Below are 26,507 nucleotides of genomic sequence, written 5' to 3' on the forward strand. Positions count from 1 at the left end.
AACGGCAAGAAAGAAAGTCGTAAGCAAAAGTACTACATTATTTCTCCTCCATTTTCATATACTTTTTAAAACCTTCTGAAGAGTACAAAAAAGAAGAAGATTCCAATTTTTTAAACTGTAAGACGTTTAAAAATACTTCATTATATGCGAGTACTTTATTAGTGAGGATATTATTATGTAATGAAAGAACGAGACGAGATGTCTTTTTTTTTTACAGTACAACCAGCGGTATAAATTGCTTTGTAAATGTATTGCGCAGAAAACAGTTAATTCAGATTATCGAAGGATAATTGAAAGCGAGGAAGTGTTCTCCGGAATAATTTCTATTAATCTATGAATATAACAACAAATCTGCAGTGACAGAACCGCATCAGCAAGACCGAGGGAAGAGAAATGATTTATAATTTGGATACGGACATATGCCCGCGACCATGACCAGGATAAGGATGCAGGGATGTAGAGATATTAACGAATTCTTTGTGAACGGAGCGTGCTACGTGAAATGTAACACATTCCAAACAGTTGCTTATAGCTGGTAGTTTTTACCATAGGGGGGCAGTATTTGTATATGTTTTGGGGCTTTATTTATCTGTTCGGTGATTTTATTTAAACCAGATAGTATGCCATGCTGATGGCCACTGGGGGGCACTTAGCTAGCATTCGAGCCCAAACTCTGTCCTGCACTGAGAATGGGGGGGGGGGGGACTGGACTGACTACTAAAGATAGGTGCTCCCATGAGATAGCAGTCTGCTCAAATTGCCTGGGAATCCACTTCATCTCATAAACTTAGGCAGCAGTGGAGCCAGACAAACCAGGTGGGATGGGATCCAGGCTTCTGGGAAAGCCCAAGGTGGGTGGGACTCCCTCTTGCTCTGAGTAGAGATCACAGGGTCTCACACTCTGCAGGGAAAGGCATTTCTTTGTTTTTGACTATATTGGCCTGATAAACTAACTAAGCAGGGCCCCAGGTTTAATATTCTGTTATATTCTGCCATGTGATTTCACTGAGGCAATACATCTTATCCTAAGATTTTCATTTATACTTTTATTTGCCTGAATGGTTTTCATGATTCCTCTTTGACTACAGCTCAAGGGGTTATGAATTTTACCTTCTTCCCAAGGCAATAACGTCGTTACTCAAAGGATTCCATCTCCCTAATTAGTTTGCAATTATAAATAAATCAGGCAGTATGGCTGCTTGATGCAGTCTAAGGGTTTGCTGTAGTTTCTACCAATAGCTTGATGTCTCACAAGCCAAGGAGGTTGTGTAAGAGAGGTTTGAGGGCCCATTTCTCTTTAAATGTTGATGGGTACCCAGAATCCTGAGCTAGAGATAGCAGCTACAGCATGCTTTCTTTGCCCACAATTCCATTCACTCCACTGCTGTCACATTCCACTGTGGCTCGGTTGCTATTTATCCCCATTTCATCTGGCAGTCAGTGCAGACACGTCTGCATGTTGTGCTGCCAAAGCGGTGACTCAGTGTGGCGGGAGACGCGCGCCGTTGTGAAAACAGCTTACAAACAGACAAGCCTCCTCCCCGCGGACTGAAGCGGCACATATGTCAACCACGGAAGAGCTGAGTGAAAGTGTTCCCAAAGCTGGCTGTCAGAGGCGGGGGGCGAGGCTGGCCGCCTCTGTCTGCCTCCCCATCCCTACAGAGAGGCCTCCCCTCGCTCCAGGCTGCGGTTTTATTAGCTCTGGCTCCACATGACCTCATCTGGAAGATGGCCCTGGTGGAGAAGGAATCAAGAGCCAGATGTGGGTTTAAGCTCTGGATGAACTATGTGCCAATGCATGTGTGTGGTATGCAGGCCCCGCCATATGGTTCCCATTCCCAGGCGCACAGTTCATTTCTCAGTGTTATTCTATGCTGGAAACAAATGAAAACTATTATCTTTCTAACGGAGTGCTGTTTGAATAGCGGCCTGTTCCTCAGCCTGCAGTAATAGGGATTTGTGCCATGGCACACCAGCTAGATTAAAGCCCCTCAAGATCTGGCTTCACCCCACACAGGCCTTTGATTGTGTAAGTACCCAGAATCCCATTCAGGTCGTCGTTCACCCCTCGGCAGGCTTGGGCCCACAGCGAGGCAACGCCACTCCAGTGCTCCTTCAGTTTGAGATACTCCTCTCAGAGGAGCTACAAAACACAAGCAAAGTTAAAAGATTTACAGGCAACATGAGTAGCTAAGGGTTTTGAAGAAAGCCTGTCCTGGGAGACTAGCTGTATTTCCACCCAGAAAGGCCGAGGCAAGTGTGGCCAAGATCTATTTCTGCGTTTGGGTTTTATTTTTACATAAATGTGGTGTCATGGCCATTGTGGTGGCACAATAATTCCACTACCAGCAAAAAATGAGCCTATGTATCCACCACACTAACCAGTATAGTTTGCCATGCAGCAAATTCAGAGCAAGTCACACCAGTGGCTTGAGAGAGCCATTAATGATGAAGGCTTTTAGCCCCTTACCTGTGATCTTTTATTGGTATCTCAATAAACTCAGATGCCTTATAATGATCTCATTCTACACTCTATGGCAGACGTGGGCCATGTGTGTATGGGAACCAGATGGCGCCGCCACTTTAAGGGCTTTAATTGAATTTGAGTTCTAATGTGGTGACCTCATCTACACAACCCATCCTCCACTCTCAGTACTGGTACAACCAATTAATACTTAGGTATCATATTTTAGCATAACACTACTAAGTCTGGAACTCTAGTGTGGTTAACAACAGGCTTCTGTTAAGTGAAGGATTTTGTGTGATTGGTTTAGATCAGGGGTCTCAAACTCCAGTCCTGGAGGGCCGGAGTCCTACACAGTTTTTGGTTCACCCTCATTTAACACACCTGGTTCAACTCCTTGTGCTAATTACCACACAGCTCTTGAGCTGAATCATTTGTGGTGAAACAGGGAAAGAACTAAGCTATACAGGGCTCCGGCCCCCCCAGGAATGGAGTTTGAGACCCTTGGTTTAGATGCTGTGGAAGATGGTCTGCTGGGTTTGGTAACAGGGAGGGGGTGATTGGGGGAGGGAGGCGGGGTGCATTTGGCGATCTTTGGTTTGTGTTGTGCTGTTAAGTTCTGGTACCGTTGATGCCTGTTAAACTTGGTTCCGTTTCAATACTTATCTGATTACTGTCACTACTATTATGTGTTCTTGTGTAGTATTATAATTTATATGTCGTGTTACGTTACGGAGAATAACAAAATAAAAACACAGAGAAATCATAAAAATAGATGGATGGATGAATAAAAAAAAGAACAGTGGGCTTCTTTATTTGTTCTGCAGGACCCAGCTGGAAGCTGGAATGAGTTGCTTTGAGAAACGGTGGTAAAGATATGAGCAAGTAAAAGGGTGAATTGTGCTGCTTAGACCAGATTTCTGACACTGTCCCTCTCACTCGTGATCCATAAGAAATCATTGCTAAAGTAGGTTTGCTGTTGGCTTACTGTGCATTTGCAAATTGTCTCGTGATGAAAACTATATTTTACAATTTTGAACCAGGGAAGTGGGATCAGTTTCTGGTAAAACAGGAGTCTGTCCTTCAACTCTCGTACCATGTTTCTTGGGTTACATAAAGCCCTATTCTTCACGTGTCTGCCTCACCTCTACCAGTGAAATATAAGCCACTGCTTCACATCTTTGGACCATCTTTACTCATTTAAGAGCTTCCCCTTCATCTTTCGGGATTCTCAGCGGGGGTGCCATAATCGCGTGTCCCAGCTCTGCGCTTGGCCGCCACCTTCCTCTGCTCTCTCGCTGTGCAGTCCCACGAGTAAATCTTGTCAGGCTGAAGCGAATCCAAGCCCCTGACCTCCTGGCCTGCCCCCGCGTTAACCCCTGCCACTCCTCTCGAAACCAAAACGATTCTATTCAGTTTCATTAAGACAGCATGACATCCTCAATGGCAGATTATTTGGGACATATAATGTAGATGCAGCAGAGGAATCCAGAATGTTTGACTGGGAATCTTAAAGGGGGACGGGCAATGCATTGCTTGGGGATGCATTTAGAGTTAGATTATTCAGTATCGGTGTATAAAAATGTGAAGATATGTATGCAAAATAATGCTGTTAAGTAGGAAAAAAACTGATACCAACTGATGCCAATACCAATGAATAAGTAATATCAGTGATATATAATATTGGTTTTAAAAGCAGAGATCACTCTTCAAGCTTCGGCAATAGCTGCAGCTCATTAACACATTAATAAAAGTCTCAGGGCTGAATCTCTGAGCCACAATTTGCTATTAATTTTTACAGCCTTTTAATTAATATTTTTGTTTACAAGTTTTGTTTTGTGAGTGGGGTACTACCCTTTTCAGGTCTAAGCCATAATTGAAGGACTAAAGAAAAAAAAATTAAACGAAAAGGTTGCTTAGAAACACTGGGGCCAAGAAAAACACCAGCAGAAGGAGCAGAGGGGCTGCACTGCAGCTAGAGATGGGATGCAGGGGACGGAGACCCAAGTGTGATGGGCATAAGTATCTGTGCCAGTTAACTTCAGCATGACTGACAAAAGAGGTAGCGTGCATTAGGCGGGGTATAGTTGTGAGAACATGCCCCCCAGGCATGCGGTATCCTCAGGAGGACACCCTGAATGGCAGTGTGAGATCCGGCCTGAATCGACGGTCTCTGAGTATTCCTCCATTCACATCATTTACCAGCTGCTCATGGGAAAGGTCTGTCAGGTAGCATAGCCAAGCGAGGGAAAGCACTGTGAGATAGGATGTAAACAACAGAGCCTCTGTGCTATTATTCTCCCAACCCCTTCATGGGCCCCCTCCCCTCAAGATTTTAATTGGCCTTAGTTTCACTGCAATTCCATGAAGAGCTCTTGAGCATCCCCTTCTCCGGTTCCCTCTTCTTTGGGTATGTTGATACAATTAATGAGGCCAAGATATTTGGGTTGAGAGGCAAAGTTATACGCTGGGTGGTGGTGGTGGGGGGGGGGGGTTAATCCTGGAAGAACCAGAAAGGTCCTACTCAACCCCCACTGATACACACCACAGTCACTCAGTCTGGGGATATTCTGTAAGCATGAATAGGACATTGTACTAGAAGAAGAGGAATCCAGGCTTCTCCTGTGGTGCTTCATCTGTAGTTGGTTTCAGGAAGAAATAAAACATTTGACAAAATGAATATAAAAAAAAATTGGCTCTTGCACAGTGCGGGTACAGTTAATCCCCCTCCCCGTATTTCAGGGCTCTCTGCTGATGTTGTTTTTGATTTGGTTCCCAGAAGCTGAGCAGAGGTCTCAGGGTCCATAAGAGCAATCTGAGATGTTTTATTCTTCCAAAGAAAACGAAATCAACTCCCGTCAATATGCTTCACAGCCCCACGGCTGAACGAAAAGCATGTGGGATCCAGCTAGATAGAACTATTATGACTAAGCGTGGCTGTGTTCACTGGCGTGTAACTATGGAAAGCAACAATTAAAAAATAACAGCTTCTGCAAACAGTTAGCTGGATACCTGACAACTTAGTAAATGTTTGGTTTTGCTGACTCTAGCTTTTTTTGCAAAGTCTTCAAGGCTGTACCACACTGGGTGTTATATTACAGCAAAGTGCTTCAAAAAAAAGTCAGGAGAACGCTAACGGGTAATGCACAAAGCCAAATAAAGCAACATGTGGCACTGTTTACTACCCCAGTGTATTCATACACATTAAAGCAAAACAAAACCGAGGGAAGTCAGTGCAAAAGGTAAAGCAAGCAGACCAGCGCCGTATTTCCCTGTCCAGCATGTACTCGCAGTGAGAAAGCACCCCCAGGGATTTGCGGGCAACTGCGAATAGTGTTTCTTTTCCACACTAAACCACAGACTGGCAGAAATTTACTCTCGTCAACCCCAGCTCCAGGAAGCCATTCCCTCGTAGTATTAAATGGATGGATAACCTAAACCAGTTGTAAAACGCAAACATTCATTTGTTTCCAAACCAGTTTAGACCAGTAAATCCCATCAGTATACAGACTGGTACAGCATAGCTAATATTTCCAAATGAAACCCACAACTATATCTTCGGGTGCATAATGAAAACTACTTGTTTGCTTTAAAGCAAACTGCAATTTTATAACATTAATACATAAAACTAAAGGCTTGGTATCCATAAACAAAGTAGGACTACACTACTATTTCACCAGATGCAATAATAATACGATGGCATATTTATATACAAATAATGGAAAAACTGACAAGTAATCACCGCTTTGATGGCATTTTTCCCCCATTAACCTCTTAGAATTTTTAAAGAAATAAATCTGGGATACTGGCTAGTTAGGGACATTCTATTGCCAGTTGGTGCTATAATACAAAAATAAGCCATGCCAAACCATGTGGAACAGATAAAATTGTGCGATGTAACTCACGAACGGGTAGGAAAACAGCGACGAACGTAGCGGCAGAAATTTTAGTGCATTGGTGCTCAAATGGTAGCATAAAAGGAGATTTTGTTGTGGGAATCCCCTACGGGGGGGGCAGCTCCATACCTCTGCATTCTTACATCATTCACCAGTGAAGGGGGGAAATTTATAGAGCATGTGAGATATGCATGTTGGGGTTAAATTCAAACCGAAAACGTGTAAATACAATGAAATAGGCCTTTTTGCTAGCTGTGGTGTTAATTAGCTGCCATGATGGTGTTGTCATCCACAGGGCTGATTAAACCACTAAACAGGGTCTGGTTCATCTTTAGGGAAATAGTGAACCACACATTCTGTGCTTTTAAAAATTATTTTGAATTGCCAGCATCGCGTGTTATGGGGGGGTTCCTTCGTTTTTGGTCAATGTTTAGTTTAAGAACTACTCCAAAAATTGCGCAGTAAGCCACCAAGAGCTGATTGCAGCTGTAAACGTAGGGCTAGCCTAATTTGTTCTGTACTAACAGCAAAGACGTCTGGACACAAGCTCATTCACGAGTCTTAGTTGAGTGGGGGTTGAATTTTTTTAATGAGTTAGTTGGTTGGTTAGCTAGTTTTTTGTTTCAAACGCTTTAATCATATTTAAAGGCAGCAGTGCCAGTGACGCTAGGCTATATCTTTATCGTCGTCCTCGAGGCATTTATATCATCAAGAAGATGCATTAATTGTAATAATTGCGTTAAACTTAAAGTTATCACTATAGCTGATGTTGGCACTTAGATGCAAAAAGGGAAAGGCGTGATCCATCTTCAGAGGTATCAAAACGTGCACTTTATGGTAAATTACTCTAGGCTACGTTATAAAAATCATCGAGTTTATGTTGGTCATTGCAAAGTTGGTCATTATGTGTTTTGGCAAATCCAGCCACATTCATGAAAACAAGCTATATATTTTTTATATTTTAAATAGCTTTCAGTGTGTAAATGAATAAGGAGTTCGAGGCAAACATCTCACTAAACACTTATGGTAAATCAGCGTCCCCCCTCGATGAAAAGGCAGAGTAAGGAGGGGCAGTGGGTCAATTGTTAAAGAAAGTAGGAGAGATGGAGGAAGAGTGGGTGACTGCTAGAGGAGCACTTCAGTTAATTTAACTACTTGATCCCAGAACCTCGCCTGTTCTCTCGCGATTCACCCCAAATATTTGAAGTGAGATGCTCACAAAGGACGGGCGCTGGAGTGGGAAGAGGAGAGCAAACGGAAAGGGGGAACGCTCCCGTGTTTATCTAAAGTCTAATAAAGTCCCAAGGACAACATAAGGCGATTAAACAAAACACAACATATATAAAAGAGCAACACATACAATGAAACAACGTGCGCAGTGATTTATATGTATGTTCCAATAAGAACAGGAGTTACATTCACTTCAAATAACTACTTCTCTAAATGCAGTGTAATAGAAGGTTGTCCGATGTACTGAATCGAATATGCTAAAACCCATTTTCCACACTGTACGACAACATACTTTACCACACACACACACACACACACACACACACACACACACAGAGAGAGAGAGAGAGAGAGAGAGAGAAAGAGATATTTGTAGTTATATCTTTGTGGGGACTCTCAATTCATTTCTATGGGAAAAACTCTAACCCCAACATAACAACCTTAACCCCTACCCAACCCTAATTTTAACATAAGTAACCAAACTAAATACGATACTTTTGGCATTTTTACTTTTTTGATTGCATTCACAGATCTTTGCGCACACACACACACACACACACACACACACAAAAGGATACCCTCGTTTCATATGATAATCCATCTCCCAAATATTTATCACCAAGTACCCTTCGCACAAATTTAACAAGCCGTCTCCCATCTACGTTTTCCGTATAGCTCTCCCTGCAATTTCAGAAATGTCTGCACCAGTAGAATATTAACATCGCCAAATGCAACAAAATAAAGCAAGAGGGCAACTTGGAGGCACCGGACAGAGGGACCCCCGAATCGGACTGCGTGTCCTCTCTCTCCGACTTCATTTCATAGTCCTCATCCTCGTACACAACATCGTCCATCTCCCCGTACGACGTGGAGACGCCGTTATCCCCAATAGAGCAGAGTTTGCGCATGTTGTCCTTCACCACCTCGCAGAAAGGTCTCTCCACGCCGTCGCACACGCAGCGGTTCAGCAACATCCCGCTGGGAATTAAGAGCATCTGTTGGATTGTGGTCCTGCACCTTGTCGTGCATCTCCTGCCATTGAATAACTGGCCACAGTTGGACAGGTAGGCGGTCAGTTTGGAGTTGCAGTTGGGCTCTTCCTCACACCGCTGGCGGGCTTCAGTGCATCCTATTCCCGAGGCGTCTCCAGGATGTCTTCTTGGAAGGCAAGGCTCGATCGCCCGTTTCGCCCTCCTACATTGTGTGTCTTGGCCGCAGTCACATGTTTCCAGATCTGGCCCATTGCGAGTCTGATTTAGTCTTACCAAGGCACTGATGCAGTGACTGGGACATTGACGTCCTTTCCCCCTAATATTAGCTTCACATGCCGCTAGGTACTGGTTGTAGGCTAGTTCGCAGTCTTTTTCTTGCTGACACCGAAGAAGCGCCTGCCAGCAGACATAATGGGCATCGAGCGCTACCAGCACCCAGCCGAAAATGGCCAGGGCGCAGAACCAAGTTGTCATGTTTCCTTCCCCGATGCAGCCGCTCTATTTCACAGAACAGCCAACTTTCACTTTAGAAATCCCCACGTCCACAACCTTTCCGATAACCTTGGCGACATCCTGCATTTATATTAAAAGTACAAGCAAAAAAAAAAAAAAAAGCCCATTTATACTGGGGGTAAGACTGGGCTTCTCTCTTGCAGCGCGCTGCACGGTTTGACAGTTTGTAACACAAAAGACGAGCTTGTTGCAGGAGTGTAACTCACCGGTCAGGATACGATAAAACCCCGTAGTGCTGTGCAGGATTTCCACCTCATCCAAACACTACGACTCCCAGGCAAAAAAAGGAGAGCGGGGATGAACTTCATCTTAAAAAAGAAAACGAAAAAGAAAGAAAACTTCTCAGTCTATCCGGCATTGTCCACGTCACCGTACCCTGTCATGAGTAGAAAACACCGATTTGTTTCGGTTTTATGGGTTTCGGACTGTGCATTTTCTCACCGCGGCACGTCCATCTCTCTCCATTCTGTTTTTCATCTCCCCCTACTTTCTCTCCCGCTCCTAACTTTCGCTATTTCTCCCCCTACCTGCGCCTTTGTCCCTCGCACGGTTACGCTTCACGCCTCGTTAAGCCTCTTGCTGTCACCCCCCACCCCCTTGAAAAAAGAAGGGATAAGTTTTTCCTCCCCCTCTCATTTATAGGGGTGCCCGAGGATTGGCCGACGTTGAGGAGTCAGACGTGGGATTCATTTCCATAGCAACTATGGGTTTTTGGCAATCTGCATGTCACAGAGAATAAAATGTTCATATTTTATATTTTTAATAGAACTTGCAGCCTGTGTGGTCTCCTAAAATTCTCCCCTCTTGTCAGATAAAATGTTGCTGCCAAAGTAACGCAAGGAGGCCGAATAACAGGCAACAGACGGCGTTACACAGCTAGAGGCTCGCATGTGGACCCTCTCCGCTACAAAGGAAGGCAAATGTGTTTCTGTTTAACGATAAATCCAGGCGCAAAACGTCTTACGGCGAGGTAATTGCAAAAATAAATTATAAAAAGGAGTGCTGCGTCACGACCCCGACTGCCCTCTTTGCACTTTACCCTCTCGCTCACTCCCCCCATGCTGTTGGGCTTTTAAGCTCTGATTGATAGGACTGAATGGGAGAGAATAGTATTTTCTGGCCCGTTACCCCGCTTTGTGTCATACTGGCCATGCTTTGGCCCAGTGTCTTTCGAACCCAAAGATTGTTCACGCCTTGCAGCCAGCGTATAGAGGAGGGCTTCAGCATCAATGTATTTTACAGCGCTTTCCTTTCATGCTGCACTTGAAAACTGCCTATGGAAACAGGCCCTCTTCCATTGATATGGAAACTACCTTGATCCCTCTAACCACCGAAATTGATGAAAAAAACACACACAGCAACACTTAGGGTGTCTGCCTGTTTGCAAAACTAAGATTCAAGCCTTCACCCTTCTGTGAAACATGGGACATAATCTCATTCTGCCAGTTGGGTGACTGTATGTCAGATTTAACTAGACTGAAGTACGAGATAGTCAATGACTCCTGATTTCTGTAGTCCTACGGTGATACTGTATGCAATATGTCTAAATCGTCGAGCTACTGTGGTACCGCCCTCTGGTGTTCATATTAAATATAACATCAAAATGTAGAAACAAAATCGTCGTTATTTTAAATGCATCATGTTTTTATAGAGCATTGAAAATCACGGAAATACAAAAACAACAGTTCAGTGTGAGATGAGAATACGACAAACAAATCGAAAATTTTGTCTCTGCTTCTCCAACCATCTCCCTCCTTGGTTCTGGCCTCCACAAAATGTATTCAGGGCCCAGATTAGTGGTAAATCATTTCCTAACACAAAATGATCCTTCCTTCTTCATCGTCCAATAATGGAAATGGCTACTACAAATAAAAATGGCCTTTTCAAATGACTCTGAATATGGACAGACCAAGCACTATGTATGTAACAAACACGTAGCTTTACAATAGTCCTAATCCTGCGACACAAGCACAAAGCACATATCACATCAGCTAAGAACACCAAAATGAAAAGGACTTTACTAAAATGGAGAAATAGAGTGGGCTCTAAGGGACGGAGGGTGGGTTGATATGCAGGGCAGGGGACACAAAAAACCACACAGATGCCGTTTGCATGACATATGCACTCATTTTATGCTTTGGCAAATCAGGCTGAATACTCAAAGTTGTATAAATAAACACTTTAAAAGCAGCGAAAATTCTCTATATGTTCAACTTGGTATGAGTGATGTATGCGCAGGCTATTCTCCATCGCAGGTGAGGTGACACAGTAAATTCCCAGTAAAGACCGGATGTGAAGCACTGTCCCACGATCAGCCATAGAGTTTATAAAGACGAGAAGTTTAGACACATTACGGTGGTGTTTCAGACATCATAGTCTGCTAAACAGCTAAATAGGATCATGATATTTGTTACAGGATGCATGTCAGAGAGCAAGATGGTGCAGGTCTCTTTCGGGTGGGATTACATGACACAGCACTTCTCTGCACACTGTTTGAGGTCCTCTATGCTGGCCTGCGCCTTGTCCTTCAGCTCGTCCAGGTCCATGTTCTGGATGTTGCTCAGCTGGCCGATGATGGACTGCTTGTGCTCCTCCTCTTGGTTGTCCTCGGCGATCATTCTGGCCAGATCAGTGGGCAGTTGCACCTCCCCTCCTTCCTGGATCTGGGCCACGTCTGTATCATTCTAGAAGGAAGGAACCAGAGATGCAAAAAGCAACTAATCAAATATATTACCAATACAGGTCAAGGTAGCAGGTGTAGAGGACAAAGGAAATTCAGAAACATGCTTTTTAAAAGACTGTCTGGCAGCATTTAAATGAGGAGAGTGTGACTTCAACAAAGCCCCAACAGGCAATTTCCTGTAGTTTTTCCTACACTTGTTTTGCAATACGTAAGGCATGAACTGCATGCACAGCATTTCCAGGGAAAATAAAGAAAATGCAAAAGAGTGATAATGCATCATTAACCTGCTTCAACCTGTATTTGTCTCGAAAGTGAGTCCTGACAGCAGCACGTTCTGCTTTCTTCTGCGCAAAGCCGGCTTCCCGCTCGTTCCTGGGGACACACATTATACTCACAGGTTCTGCAAGTCATTGTAGTCAAACAGGGTCATCTGCATATAAAACGCAGTGATATCTGTTGAGAAACATAATGTGGAATCAAGAGTAATCTCTGAAGATGTCACTGATAAATGTGTGTGTGCTTGTTTGTTTTGCGTTTTTCATCATGATTTGCAAGAAAGAAATTTTTACTAATTGCGTTTCATCTCTCAAGTAAAAAAAAAATGTTGATGCAGCTTCCTAGTACAGTGGTACCTCGGTTCTTGAACTCATTAGAACTCGAATTTCTTAAAAGTCGAACCAACCAGTTCGAAAAAAAATTGTTTGGATACATTTATTTTCTTACTTTACAAATTACTGTTTTGATAAATATGCTTAGATGTGTTTAGTACAGTAGGCTATATGCTCTTCTTGTTTTATCCGGTTCATTTTGTGTTTAAATGCTAAAAAAAATATATTTAAGTGTAATTTTTTGGGGCCGGGAACCAATTAATTGGTTTTCCATTATATCTTATGGGGAAAATTCGATCACAACTCGAACTTTTTAGGATTCGATCCGGAGTTCTGAACGGATTAAATTCGAGTTCTGAGGTATCACTGGATTTACATCTTTTGATTAGTATCTTGCTGCAGAAATTGAAATACCAGATAGTCAGTGGAGATCCACAGTTATCACCCAAAAACAACTGTAAAGTGTTCCTTTGTCTAGCTGCTATATAATATATTCATACATAATAACAGAATAAGGGACTAAATGTGTTCTGTCCAGCGATCTTTCATATTTATCTAAGTGCGCAAACAGTACACAACCAGCAGAGGGCAGTCAGGGACAACTATTGTACATATATTGAACCTGAAATTGAGATGTTTATCCTTGAATTGATGGGTATTTCAATAGGATTTATAAATACTGCATGAATAGAAAATGATCTTTAAATTTTGCTGAGTGGACAGTGGTTACTCCACTCATTTTTGTGCAATCATGATAAGGGGTGCAGGGTTACCAGTCGCCTCTGGGTATTTTTACCTCATGTCAGTTACAGTTTGTCCATATAACAGGTCTCCATCAGAAAGCAGGGCTTATCTCGTTACAGTCTAATCTCACTATAAAGCAACAGCACAATAATAAAAATAATAAGATTAGGCTTGGCAGCACACGCTAACAGGACTAAACGCTTGTTATGTACAGTAAACTCACCTCTCTGAACTGTTCTATGGGTTAGCTGCCACTCTCCAAGGTACTCGCTTTTGTCTTTTTTATTTTTTTTTGGATACTGTCCGCGAGCCGCATGTGGCGCTGTAGGAGAGTATCACCTCCGGGGACCCCGTCCCAGCCAAAGGGAAACTGGCTGCCCCTGACCTTTTTTTTCTTCTTCTTTATATACCTCATACCTTATTTTACGCCTTATATCTTATTTTAAGCGGCAACGTATGTGGGCGCCTTATCGCCACATAGAAACGTTGAATAGCTGATTCAAATAAAATTAAAAGTATAAACTCTAAAGTTAGTAGGTACTGGAAACAACTACTGCAATACAGGAAATATCTAAATTACTTAGTTGGAAATTAAAATGATCCGGAGTGATCGTTAAAGTTGCGCCTGCTATTCCAAAAGGCAGTTTTATCTGAAATTGGTATATTTTTCATACCTTAATTATAGGCCTAGTTATCTGAAACGCATATTTTGGTGTAATTGGAAAAAAAAATAATAACAATCATAATAATATAATGTTTTATTTATAAGTGCTTTTCAAGACACTCAAGGACACCTTGTGATCACATTAATCAACAGGCAGCGCTGTGAACTGACTCCACAGAAGATATAACACTAATATTCGCAAGATAATTTTGTTCACGTTATTACAAACCCAAAAGTGAAAAGGAGCGGAACCCCCATACACGTGTAGCCTACAATAGTTCCAATGTAGAGCGCAAAGCACTAAGCAAACGTTTATCTGCGAAGAGATGTGTGTGAGCATAAAACCAGCGACTGCACATGTCACTGTCCGCAAACAGCCGTGTAACACCGGCAAACATCCCTCACTTACTTCTCATCCACTATCTGCTGTTGGATCGCCTCGTACTCCTCCTCCGTCGTTCCTTTCGCTGCACCCTCAGACTTCTCCCCTTCCATTTCTTCTTCCCCCAAGCCGCCAGTTAGTGTTTTCAGCGGCCCCCCCACCACGTGTTTTATTAAAAAAGACATACTATATTGGATTTTATAATAATGCTTTTCCAAGAGTCTCCTCCAGTTACTTCTCAGAAGGTCAGAAGGTACAAAACCACTGTTTTACCAGTTTTCTTGGAATGAAAATATTCGCGTTCTGGAGCTAATTTAATTAAAAACAACCATTAAGAAGAAGAAAGTTGAAATGGATATTACTGTCCACGCAATGCTGCCTTAGAGATGGTGAAGAGGGGAGCGCTCAGCACCGATTGTGGCGGACAGCGCCTCTCAGACGGAGGGCTTCATTGGATGTGGGATGGAATAAGCAGATTTGACTCAACGTTTTTCCCTCCTTTCTTTCCAATTTGGACACTCCATCCAATCCCGTATCCAGGGTTGCCAACTTCGGCCAGCTGGCTGGAGTGAGATTTTCAATTCGAGACTGCATACGCATTAACATCCACGTAAGAGTTTTGTCATATTATACTCTGCAGATTTTGCTAAATACCTCACCGGTTTTAATGTATCCAAATTTACGTTTATAATGGGATATAAACACTTGTCGTAAGATTTCTTGCCTGAGCGTTAGAGTACGAAAGCCTGAGTGTTACATTAGATGCATGAAAGTTGGCATCCCTGTATCTGACAGGCAGACGGGACTTGGGACTGAGGAAAGCAACGTTTGCGCTGTGAATAATCCATCTTGTAATCGTGTTAAGACTAAGCGAAATGGCCGAGGAGATTGCACTTTAGGCTTTGACAGAGACAAATAGAGAAATACATAAAGTGGGACGGTAATATTTTTTTTCAGCGTTTATAGTAACTGGTCTGATGATTTACAGTATTTTTTAAATATTTGGTTTCATTCCACATTACAAAAAGAGCGTCCATACATTACACATGCTTAAGTGTGCATAAATGTAGATGTTAATAAAGACAAAGGCTGCCTGGACCTCAAAAAACAAGCACACTTATCTGAGGCTCTGCAATCAGCTCTGAAAAGTTACCAGAGGGGTTATGGACACCAATATTCATGCATCAGTGGATGCTGTGACCACACTGCCACCCCAGGGTCAAAGATATTGGAAATATTGTCCCCCCTCTCAAGTGGCAGTGGTGTCAATGATGGCCCTGGCTGTTCATTTTACTTGTACAAAGACTGAGATGAACTGCCTAAATCAGTCTGATATGAAATGTTAGACTGCTCTGATAGTAAAACAGTCACAGCCATCCATTATAATCTACATAAAAGATACAAATTTTGTAGTTTCCCTGTCCCCATAACACCACAACTATGGGGGAATCTGGGTATTGCACTCATTAACCTGTGCCTGGTGTAGTTGGTACTTGAGAGATGCTGTGCCTGTAGTTTTGATCCATTTTATACTCAGGGTTTGATGGGGGTCTGTCTGTGTATACATGTGCAGGAACGTATATACAAGAGGGCAAGAATCCATCTCTTTGGACTGGTGTGTCTGTGGCTCCACCCCAGCTACCGAAGCCACCAATCAGCCGAGACACCCAAGCAGGCTGGCAGACAGCAAAACCACCCAATGACAGGTGCACGTCCCTCCCTTCTCACGGCCACAATGGCTTCATATTCTTCATGAAGCATTTATTTGTTATATTTAGTCTGGGAGCATTGCATTCAGCTCATGGGAGTTTTACCAACGTAAAAATGTTCTGGGGGCAGAAGGAAAAATGATTGGTTATCTCTCTGAACCAATCAGATTGTAGAGGAGGAGGGCCCAAGTAATTAAAGGAGTCGGTACCAGTCAATCAGATGTCTTGGCCCCACCTCCTCTACAATTTGATTGGTTATCTCTCAAAGCAAATAATTTTTTTTTCCTTCTGCCCTCAGCACATTTTTGTGTAAGTAAAACTCCCATGAGGTTGAATTCATCAGGGGAAATGTTCAGATATTTCACCATAAGCACACAGACAAAAAAAAAAAAAAAAAAAATACACAGATTCTCTCACACACGAAGACCATGCACAAACAGGCTGGCATACAAACACACTGGAAAAATATGTGTTAATACTCTAATAGGCAGGTACACAAACATGTGGGTAGCTATGGGAACAGTTTGATAGCTGGTCTGGAAGCCCATTACAGGACGAGAAGAGTGATCAAAGCCTGCAGATGTGGACAGCAGGCTGGGGGTTGGCAGAGTTCATGACAAGTGGCAGGACTATCTACGACCCCCACTACAATGGAGAAAAATGAGAGTCCACAAAAATATCTTGAGATGGGCTTGGGATGGGTTTGCAAAGGTCTGAGTACTGCCAAAGAAAGGCCCAATTATGGCGGGGGAATCGAAGAGCGCCTGGCACTGTTGGTGCTCTAATGGATCCCAGCGGAAGGGTGACGGGAAGAGCTACTCGTCAGTCTGCCAACTATGCCTTCTTGCTGATAAGGACTCTGAAACGGAGTACGTTGGACACAATGTCAGAAACAGTGGTTTTCTGCCATCATTTAAAATTTTGAATCCTTTACCATTGTGTAGTAATTCATTTTATTCTTGTTGCTTTGAAGAGCCTCATTGGCAGTATGTGCTATCCTTAATTTCTGGCCCCTCCTTCACTCTCTCCTTGATGCACTTCAGGTACATCCTCCCAATGAGTGGGATGGGTTATCAAATCTGAAACCAGGGAACCTTTCTGTTGTCATTTGTTAAAGTGTTTGGAGACAATGCAAGAGCAAGGTAATTTGCTTCACAAGCGAGACTTTAAAAAGGTAGATATCTACCTCTGTTGACGTCCCAAGAGAAACTATCCACTTTCACCCCACCCAGCACCCCCATTCACATCACATCCAAGCTTGAGATGTGGACTAATGGCTGTTTTTTTTTTTTGCTATAGTCCATAGGTGAACTTCTCAGCAGGACCATGGCAGAGCAGATCCATCTGAACGGAGTTTGCTCTGGCTCAAAGGGAAAGACAGGCTGAGTTAGAAGCCCGGAACAGGTAGAATGTTCCCTGAAAACAGACGTCTAGTTTGATGACAACAATCTCACACATTCTATTGTGACATCACAAACGGTCTGACTCCACAAACAAATCACTTAGGCCTTAGTACACAGAAATGACATAAAAAACCAATTATCATTGATCTAATCATTGATCTAGGTTTTTGAGGAGATTCTGGTGACGTCTTCAGGATTAACACCACTATGTTTCTTTGCACAGCTGCATGTTTGTGGAGCTCTGTTAATTAGTCATTAGGTACACACAGAAACGAGCATAAAGGAGAACAGGTTTTGACTTTTCTGCTGGCACCCAGAACACATTTGGGTTTTGCATTTTATCAGACATTCATTAATGGAGGTAAGTAACCTGTCTGCTGGGAGGCTGAGGGGAGATCTAGCACCTGACACACAGAGGATCAGGAAAGGCCGTGTCAACACAGCCTCAACACACTGCATGTGTCAACACAGCCTCAACACACTGCATGTGTCAACACAGCCTCAACACACTGCATGTGTCAACACAGCCTCAACACACTGCCTTTGTTAACATCCACATACCTTACCTGCCCCTGGGTCACACAACCATATTTCATAACCACACTGGAAGTTTGGAAACTTCAGATTTTTCATTCACATCGAATTTTTACAAAAAAAAAAAAAGTGTAATATGATAATTAAAAACACAGGGAAAAAAAACTTGATAAAGAATTTTCACAAACAGAACGATAACTATATATTATTTCTTACTTCCATGTGCTTTCTACCAATGAGTTAACACCAGCTTTTGATAATGATCACGGTCATAACCTTTTAGAGTGACAGGTCTGGAATTAGGGGACCCAGTAAGATGATGGTAAAGATCGCGGCTCCTCTGGGAAAACGGAGGTCCTTGTGCCGGGCAGGAAGGTTGACACTAGGATGAGGGGTGTCAGATAACACCCACAAAATCTGCATCTGCTGACTGAGGTGTTTTGACAGCCAGTCTGCATTGACACCAATCTGGACCACGTTGGACAGCTTAGAATGAATAGTATTTATAAATTTAAATGTTTCACATGCATAATGATTCCCACATGGGAAAACCAGATCATGGAATGACCACTGGCCAGATTCAGATTTATAATTAAGATCAATCCAGCTAAAGGGTGTAGGCTCACATGACAGAGAGCCAGAAGGAGACTGTTACTGAAATCAGTGCTGACATGGCACCCCCTAGTGGTGGGCACTGGGTGATGCCCAGCAGGCAAAACATCACAAGAGAAGGGAAAGTAAAGCCTGACAACTGGAGCAGAAAATACATTTCCTCCAGTTCCGGGGAACCTTGAATTTCCCAAAGTCAAATGTACCATTTCAAGCTTTGTCATGGCCCCAGGCCCCAATCAGGTTATTTAGAGAGTGACAGAATTACATCACAGCAGGTGAGGGCACAGCTTCCTGCTGCTTCCTGACCAGCTCTCTCTGCATCTCCAGCTCTGAGTGGGAAACCAGAGAGAAAAGGAAGACAAAAATCAACAGTGACCCCAGGCATCTCTTGGCACAGTGGAGAAACAAATCTTCCTTTCTTATTCCACGAGTGAGACACTGACGTCCTGGCCAGTGGCTCCGGATACCAAGCCCTCAGGCTGTCTGACGTGTTCCTGCTCTGCTCCTCACGCTTGCGTTTGTGACAGACCATCCTGATGACATTAAATGCTACTTACAGCGCAGGCGGCATCACTGACCCGTCACAGCGAATGGCAGCCCAGCATGGAGGGACATGTTCGAACCCTGGGCCCTGCAAGACTCAGGTGCACACACTACTGCCGCTCAAGACGGCCAAAGGAGGTTAACTGCAGTGAAGACGTGAACAGGAGAAATTACAGATTTTTAGACAGGTTTGGCAAAGTGAGAGGCCTGTGTGGACCAGGAGAGCCATGATCCAGGAGCATGAAAGCAGGTCTGCCAGTACCAGGTCCCAACAAGACTGGGACCACTAACAAGAAAATGGTACCAATCAAACGTATTATGGTCATAACCTATCACAATACATTTATAGTCTTTAGGTGCCAAATGAGTTTGGACCTGAGACTAAGGCCTTTTTGGAATCATGCAGACTACTAGCTTGCTAAGCTAATGAGTGTCTGGTGAAGAAACCAAATTTGCTGGTTCAAATTCCCTAGATTCACATCTACAACACAGCTGAAAGGGATACAGATACAAAGTGTTTTCTGGAAGCTGTCTGAAAGTGGTTTGCCCTAGAAGAGCTGTACACTGCTCAGGGTCCTGACTTAAGGAGTGCGTCTTGGCTAGATTATTGAACGTTAACACAATTTGAAACATAGGATGCCTCTTTAAATTCTTGACGTGTCCCACCGGTTCATATATTTTTAGATTACAGGCTCGATTTACGTACGAGTATGAAATACAAACACCAATCCAGTAAAGGGCACTGGGTGGAGGGGGGGGTTGTGCTGTCCTTTGTCCCACAGCGACACCAGCAGACAGACACTGTGAGCCACTGGGGAAACACACAGCAGCACCGCGGGTGTCTGTCTTACATTTATAGCTGCATATGACATCATCAGTGCTCCCATGGTTTCCAAAACACACACACTTCTCTCTACCCCTATACAGGAAGATTCTCCTGATCTCTATTATCAGTGTAAATTCTCAAGTAAATGAAATAAATTGGGGCCTTCCGCCTCCCTCTAGAGTACACATACACTGATAGACTAATAAATATACTAATATAGCTATACTTGCCCAGTGGAAATATGTACAACCTGACTGCAAATCGTTTTAGAACATGAGGGAACTGTAAAATGTCACTGAAGTTCCGTTTATAAAGGGCGAAAATGAACAAGCTACGATGCACTAGACTTAGCGAATGCTGGGAATTATTGGCGCAGGCCAGCGCAGACTGGTTTTAAAGCAGCTGGAGATGGTTCTCCCCTTTGGCTTGGGTTTGAAAAGATCCGCAAAAGGTTCTCGGTTCAAAAGTCCAATAAGAAACTAGCAGCATGCGATAAAATGGTATGTCGGCCCGATTAGACGAAATCTAATTTGATTCGGGGTTGCTGGGATGATAACCACTTCCACTTCTGTATTTTGAAAAGCACGGTTACCACCTGCTCCCCCCTCATTGAGAACTGCTGGGGTTCCGCAGAAGCAGGGTGGGGAACATGTCATCTAATGGATATGCATGAGAGACTATGGAAATCTCAGAGCTTTTACATCAAGAGATTAGACCAGTGTTTTCCAATCCGGTCCTTGGGGACCCCCCCAAACAGTCCATGGTTTTTGCCCTTTCCTAGCAGCCTAGTTTTTGCTGGGAGGGGGCAAAAACATGCACCATCCTGGGGACCCAGAGGATCGGATTGAGAAACACTGGATTAGATGGCCAGTCTGATAAACAAGAGCCAGAAGCCAGTTAAAACAGAAACCCAAGATTCCAACACACTCCTGGGAAAGGAGGACACACTGACACTACCTCAGCAGTCAGGACATTTTATGGGTGTAATAAAACAATGAAAACACCTAATATCAATATGCAAATATAAGTCTAATAAGTAGCATGGCAACCTTACCTTCAGAGCATTTTTAATCCAGCACTGATGCACAGAGATGTGGATTACACAACCCCAGTTAGATAAGATTTACTCCTTTGGAGCTTTTGAGAAATGTACCCTCATTTAAAATTAATTATGTTAATTAATTAATGACCCAGGACCACCGCTGGCAATGGAATCAAACCAGGCAAACAGATGATTAGAAATGAGCTTTGAGCTGGAAAGAGACACGGTATCCAGTGTAATCCCACAAATGGGTGCCCTGTAGCTGAAGGCCTGTAAGACTTGCAGATCAGGAGACGTGCTGTTCAAACTGCTGGCAAAATTATTATAACTGGAAATATAATATAGTTATTATATTATAACTGCACTGCAGCACCATGGCTACATTTCAATCACACCACTGCATTTCCTCGTAGGATGCGTGATAAAAAAAAAAACACCAAAAACACACACACTTGGGACTTAACTCAGACCATTACGAAGGACCCCACTCCCGCGTGGTTTATGCGAATCCCTGATGTTCCACATGTAGATAAACAGAGTGTGTGTGCGCTCATGTTATTTACATTTTCAGGGCCATGTAAAGCACGGCAAGTAGCAAGGAACGGCTCACACACTAAGGGTTATTAAACAAAGTCTTTCCTGTTATGCTGACACTTTGGAATTTAGTCAGAAGGAAAGAGTTTCATCCGGAAGGACCACTCCTGGCCAGTCAAACATCACACAGAGACACTTTCAATGTTTGTGTACTTTTTTTCCCCGTTTGTCATTTTCTTTAGACTGGTCATACGGAATGATTTATTCATTATCATGGCAGCATAATAAACAATGAACATTGATAGCACGCACAGTACTTCAAGGCCTCACCGCATGCACAGCTCTCTATGTGTTCACAGGTACACTTGGAACATTTTACTTTTGTTGCTCCAGCAATCCTTTGGGTGTTTTTTTTTTCCCCAATTTTATTTTTGTCGTCCATTAAATATATTTGCGTTACGAAACAAACCCACGTATTGTGTGTGTGTATTGTGTGGATTGGTCCTCCCCCACACGGTGCAGAATTCCCGAAGGAAGGGGGCGGGGGAATGGGCGCTCCATTTCAGGACTGGTTTCCATTTTGATAAATGTGATTATAGAGAAGCCTGTCTCACAAGCCGGGGGAGGGTAAAAAGCAGATAAACAAAAACAAAAAAACGACTTTTAAAAAAGGAATAAAAACAGTCTGTGGTGGGAGGGGGCACGACCAAGGGGAGGGCGGAGACTGGTTTGGAGGCACTTTGGCACAGCGAAGGCCTCACCTCCCTCACACGCAAACGCACGCCTTGTGTGTGTCCGGGGGCAAGCGCACTGCCAGGACTGGCCCCACACAAGGAATGGGGAGGGTGGGGTTTCCGGGAACGACAAGGTGTAAAAGAAAAGGCCAGCCTTACCCTCATCCTTGCCATAGGGTGAGAGAGAGAAAGAGAAGAAAGGTGAGGAAGAAAGAGGGAAACGGAGGGGGGAGGAACGGAGCGGGGAAGATGGCCCGAGATGTGCTACACAACAATAATGGGGGGGGGGGCGTGGGTGGGTCTAGAACTTAATAGGGGTAAGCGTGAGGTTTGGGGGAGTCTACAGTCTCAGAGTGCTGGTATGGATCCGAGGAGCGGACCCCCCAGGGAGGCAGGTCTCCTCACCATCCTCCTCCAGTGGCCCCACCCTCCCAGAACCCGTGGCCTGTCCTCCTCACAGGTAGAGCTCCTTGGACATGATGTGCTGCAGCTTCTCCCTCAGCAGCTGAAAGCTGGGCCGTTCCACTGGGCTCAGGGTCCAGCACTGCTTCATGATGTCGTAGACCACCAGCGGACAGCCGTCCGGGGCGTCCATCTTGTAGCCCTTCTCTACCCGAGGCACCACCTCCTTCAAAGGCTGCAGTAGGGGGAGAGACAAGTGGCAAATTGACTCTCACGCCTTGCCAAAGCGGCTCATTTTACAAACTACAGGCTGTACAGGCACCCAGCGGGGAATCAATGCTGACTGCTATGGCTGACATCCACCCCCTCTAAGAAGTTCTGCTGCAGTGACCAGCTAAGCAACACAGCTCCAACCAGAGTTGCAAAATTCTGTGAACTTTCCACAGTAATTAACGGGAATACATGGGTAATAGTGAGAGTAAACTTGGAAATTTGCAAAATTACAGGTTACCCTATAACAGGGAATTAAGATGTAGTTAATAAAAAACATCTTGATGGCACTAATACCATTGTATAACTAAGCGCTTGTGAGTAACTATGTGTGACTAAAAACACCCCAAAGTAAGCATCTGCATCAAAACTTACTATTTGTAAGTCATATTCTATGTTGCATTATTCATACAGTTTATTTTCTTTGCTGTATCTGACAGCTCGCAAGTACCAGGTGTTCAATATTTTCAAAATTCACCAGCTTAAATTCCCATGGAAAGTTTCTGGAAATTTTCCACCCCTTTGCAACCCTACATCCTAGGGAAAGGAGTCTGGAAAGTCCCCAGAAATTTTCTGCCCCTTTGCAACCCTAGCTCCAACTCCATCCCTTCAACCTCACTCACACTGTACCATAGAGGAATGATAACTAAACTGATCATTATATGACATGATTTAACATAACCAGCAAAGCAATCTCTAAGCACCCTGCCAAAGGCTCCCATCATATGCACACCATCACTAATCACTCATTATTTAATAGACCAAGAAAGCAATTGACCAATAAAGCAATAGAGCAAGGCTGCCCTCTTATGGAAGGATGGTGACAAATTCCATGGGAGGGAAATGGAAGCAAAAGCCTAGGATACCGGGCAGGTGTACTCACAATTCTGGGGTAAGGCACACGCCCAAAGGAATAGATTTCCCACAGCAGGATGCCATAGCTCCACACGTCCGATTTGGTGGAGAATTGCTGCTTGTAGAGAGGGAGAAGTTACATGGTAAAGTGAAACACGAGGCCTGGACAGACACTGATGCATGGATACACACACATGCCAACAGCCCATGTACCTTCTCCCTGAGGGCTTCTGGTGATGTCCACTTCACGGGCAGCTTGGCCGTGTCCTGCGTGGAAGACGCCTCCTTTGTCAGGCCGAAGTCGCTGACCTTGGCGATGTTGTCCTCAGACACCAGCACGTTCCGGGCGGCCAAGTCTCTGTGCACAAAGTTGTTGGCCTCTAGGTATTCCATGGCCTCGCACACGTCCCTGGAGGATGGAGAGAGAGAGCGCTATGAGATAGAACAGGCAGACCACAGGCACACAGCGCAGACACATCAGACAGGACCGGTACAACGACGCCACTCACAGGGAGAACTTGAGTAGGCATTCCCCTCCCAGCACGGTGCGCCCTCGCGAGCGCAGATAATCCACCAAGCTGCCCTGAGGACAGATCAGCACAGGGTTACGGTCAATCAGGGGTTTATCACAGAGTACAAAACAGGGGACACTATGGATGGGACACCAGTCAGCTATAGCTCAGCGTTGCCATTATCAGCTCATGGACGGTTTAATCTGCACCCGATCATGACCTGGTAGGTGGTGTGCGGAAGACAGAGAGGATGAAGTCTTGCCCACCTTGGCCATGTACTCCGTCACGATGAAAAGGCCAATTTCCTCGATGATCACACCCAGCAGCTGCACCAGGTTGTTGTGACGTAGCTGCCTGCAAGGTGGAGAAGTAGTCGGCGATAGTTAGCTCACTGTTAACACGGCCATCTCTCACCGCCACATCTCGGCCTCTGTCCCAACTTTCCATGTGATGCTGCTGCATAAAAGGTAACTGATAAATCGGTAGAAAGCTTTCTTCCTTCAAACAATCAAATGAAAAAAAAAAAAATAATGGAAAGGATAACTTAAAAATGGAAAACAAACTCACGTCATGACAGAGGCCTCGGCGATGAAGGCCTGTGCCGTTGCGTCGCTTTTGATGCACTTCACTGCCACCTTGGTCCCTCGGTAGTCGCCCACCATCACATCTGAGGAGTGAGAGGTGCTCAGTGCCGTCCTGATCTCTCACACACACACACACACACACACACACACACGCACACACACACACACACACACACACACACACACTCGCACCCTCGTGACACAGCCCAGCAGCACCACCCTGAGGCAGCTGAGATGCGTACCTCCAAATTCTCCTTTCCCGATGGTCTGCAAGATCTTCAGCTCCTTTCGGTTGAGAGACCAGCCACCTGCAGGGAGGCACAAGATGGTTCAGGAGGCAGGACTGACCATCAGGGTTATCATGCTTTTAAACCTGCCTCTGAGCGTGTTCTGCACGGAAACACTATCCTGGCTTCACAATACAAAGAAGAGTGGGGTGACGGTGCACTTTACAAGTGACCCTCCAGTACAGGGTAGTCGGGGGGGGGGGGGGGGGGATAAGCATGCTAGGACAAAGACCAAAGGACAGGGGCTACAGGGTGATAAACGGCCAACCGTGTCTTACTTCGGGAGAACTCGTCCTGGGCTGCCACTGTCCCCTCCATGAGCTTTGGCTTGATGAGGCGGGTGCAGAGGCCGTCAGCATCTTTGGTGTAATGCTGTGGACAGACACAGGGAGGCAGCAGTGGCCGAGTCATTGGACTGTACATTTGGAGAGGAAGCAGGGAAAAAATAAAATGAATGAGCTTGCTGGAGCACCGCTGGAATGTAGTCACCAGCCCACTGCAGCAGACAGCAGAAGCTCCTACACTAGAGGACCAGCCTAAGCATTTAATAGCATCAAGAGAGTAGTTTACACATAAATGAACATCTGTTATTTCAGGCTGAGCAGTACATATTATACTCCATTAGGGGGCAGCCTAAGGCAGACTGACTTTCTAAACAGTACACCAGACAAGCAGACACTCCAAGAAAAATGGCAAATGATTTTCATTGAAGCTACGCCAAAGTATTTTTGAAAAGACATGCAGCAATCTCTCTCATGTCCTACATACACATAGATAAGGGTGAGGAGTATTGAGAACTTCTCTTGTTAAATTATCTAGAACCTACTCTCCACACTTCCTCTTCACCACTTCCTGTTCAGTACCTGTTCCGGGAACAGCAGCACAGCCAGTAGCAATATCATGCCTCCTGCAGGTTACCAGTACTTATTTGGACTTCTTTATTAGCAACAAACCCATATGCTAACTGACATACTCCGTTTGCAACTGTACACATTCATACATTTATACAGCTGGATTCATAAGCAAGTGATTTGGGTCACGTTCTGTACAACTGCATTACGCTTTCTGTAATCCCATCCTGGAAGTCCTCTTGCATAGCCACCACCTGCTGTCTATACTGAGAATCCTGAGGGATGAATGTGTCATTGCCAATATGGAGGCCTAGGTCTGTACGATGAGGCCCTCAGGCTCCCCACAGCATCAGAGCAGTATAGCTCAATAGCTCAAAAACCACACGGGTAAAGGCATAGACTGAAAGCAGTGTAATCCAGCTTTCCCAGTGGAGTTTGGGTGGAGCGCAAAGCCGGGACCAGCTGGCCGAACGGAGACACGTCCCACGGCTAGATCATCCTCCCCAGGGCCGTGTGGATCTGTGGGCTGTCCAAAGTCAACAGAAAAATGCAAAGAATGCCGAGAAAACTTATGACAAGAGGAGGGACAGGGTCTCAGGATAGGTTAGGATCCAGTGGGACAAGATAAAGAAC

General features: G+C 44.4%; 3 protein-coding genes across 3 annotated transcripts in view; all 3 read right to left on the reverse strand.

Annotated features, from left to right (window-relative positions):
- Positions 1-7,727: 7,727 nt before the first annotated feature.
- Positions 7,728-9,710, reverse strand: LOC111848205 (growth arrest-specific protein 1). The gene is made up of 2 exons (XM_072698129.1): positions 9,302-9,710; positions 7,728-9,155 (listed from the first exon to the last, which is right to left on the reverse strand). Exon 2 carries the CDS (start codon positions 9,054-9,056, stop codon positions 8,280-8,282), a length of 777 nt encoding a protein of 258 aa, XP_072554230.1. The 5' UTR covers positions 9,057-9,155; positions 9,302-9,710; the 3' UTR covers positions 7,728-8,279.
- A 1,436-nt stretch (positions 9,711-11,146) lies between these two features.
- On the reverse strand, positions 11,147-21,446 carry LOC111848226 (complexin-3-like). The gene is made up of 3 exons (XM_023820065.2): positions 14,204-21,446; positions 12,063-12,150; positions 11,147-11,779 (listed from the first exon to the last, which is right to left on the reverse strand). The coding sequence occupies exons 1-3, from the start codon at positions 14,359-14,361 to the stop codon at positions 11,558-11,560; spliced, it is 468 nt and encodes a 155-aa protein (XP_023675833.1). The 5' UTR covers positions 14,362-21,446; the 3' UTR covers positions 11,147-11,557.
- Positions 21,447-21,575: 129 nt separating this feature from the next.
- Positions 21,576-26,507, reverse strand: part of csk (C-terminal Src kinase) — a 34,770-nt gene continuing 29,838 nt past the window's right edge. Inside the window, exons 6-13 of the mRNA XM_072698130.1 lie at positions 25,302-25,395; positions 24,979-25,044; positions 24,720-24,819; positions 24,419-24,506; positions 24,150-24,223; positions 23,854-24,049; positions 23,669-23,755; positions 21,576-22,750 (exon numbers count right to left, since the gene is read on the reverse strand). Coding sequence (XP_072554231.1) covers positions 22,568-22,750; positions 23,669-23,755; positions 23,854-24,049; positions 24,150-24,223; positions 24,419-24,506; positions 24,720-24,819; positions 24,979-25,044; positions 25,302-25,395 — 888 coding nt within the window. The 3' untranslated portion in view covers positions 21,576-22,567. The remainder of the gene's footprint in view (positions 22,751-23,668; positions 23,756-23,853; positions 24,050-24,149; positions 24,224-24,418; positions 24,507-24,719; positions 24,820-24,978; positions 25,045-25,301; positions 25,396-26,507) is intronic.

The sequence above is a fragment of the Paramormyrops kingsleyae genome, chromosome 13 (assembly GCF_048594095.1).
Source record: "Paramormyrops kingsleyae isolate MSU_618 chromosome 13, PKINGS_0.4, whole genome shotgun sequence".
Lineage (NCBI taxonomy): Eukaryota > Metazoa > Chordata > Actinopteri > Osteoglossiformes > Mormyridae > Paramormyrops > Paramormyrops kingsleyae.

What these genes read in the sequence shown, in the direction of transcription:
- LOC111848205 (XM_072698129.1), bottom strand. Translation starts at nt 9,056, where the DNA reads ATGACAACTTGGTTCTGCGCCCTGGCCATTTTCGGCTGGGTGCTGGTA.
- LOC111848226 (XM_023820065.2), bottom strand. Translation starts at nt 14,361, where the DNA reads ATGTCTTTTTTAATAAAACACGTGGTGGGGGGGCCGCTGAAAACACTA. An exon ending in CAGCAGATAGTGGATGAGAA is followed by an intron (nt 12,151 to 14,203) that starts GTAAGTGAGGGA and finishes GTGTGTCCCCAG; the next exon opens with GAACGAGCGGGAAGCCGGCT. An exon ending in ACAAATACAGGTTGAAGCAG is followed by an intron (nt 11,780 to 12,062) that starts GTTAATGATGCA and finishes CCTTCCTTCTAG; the next exon opens with AATGATACAGACGTGGCCCA.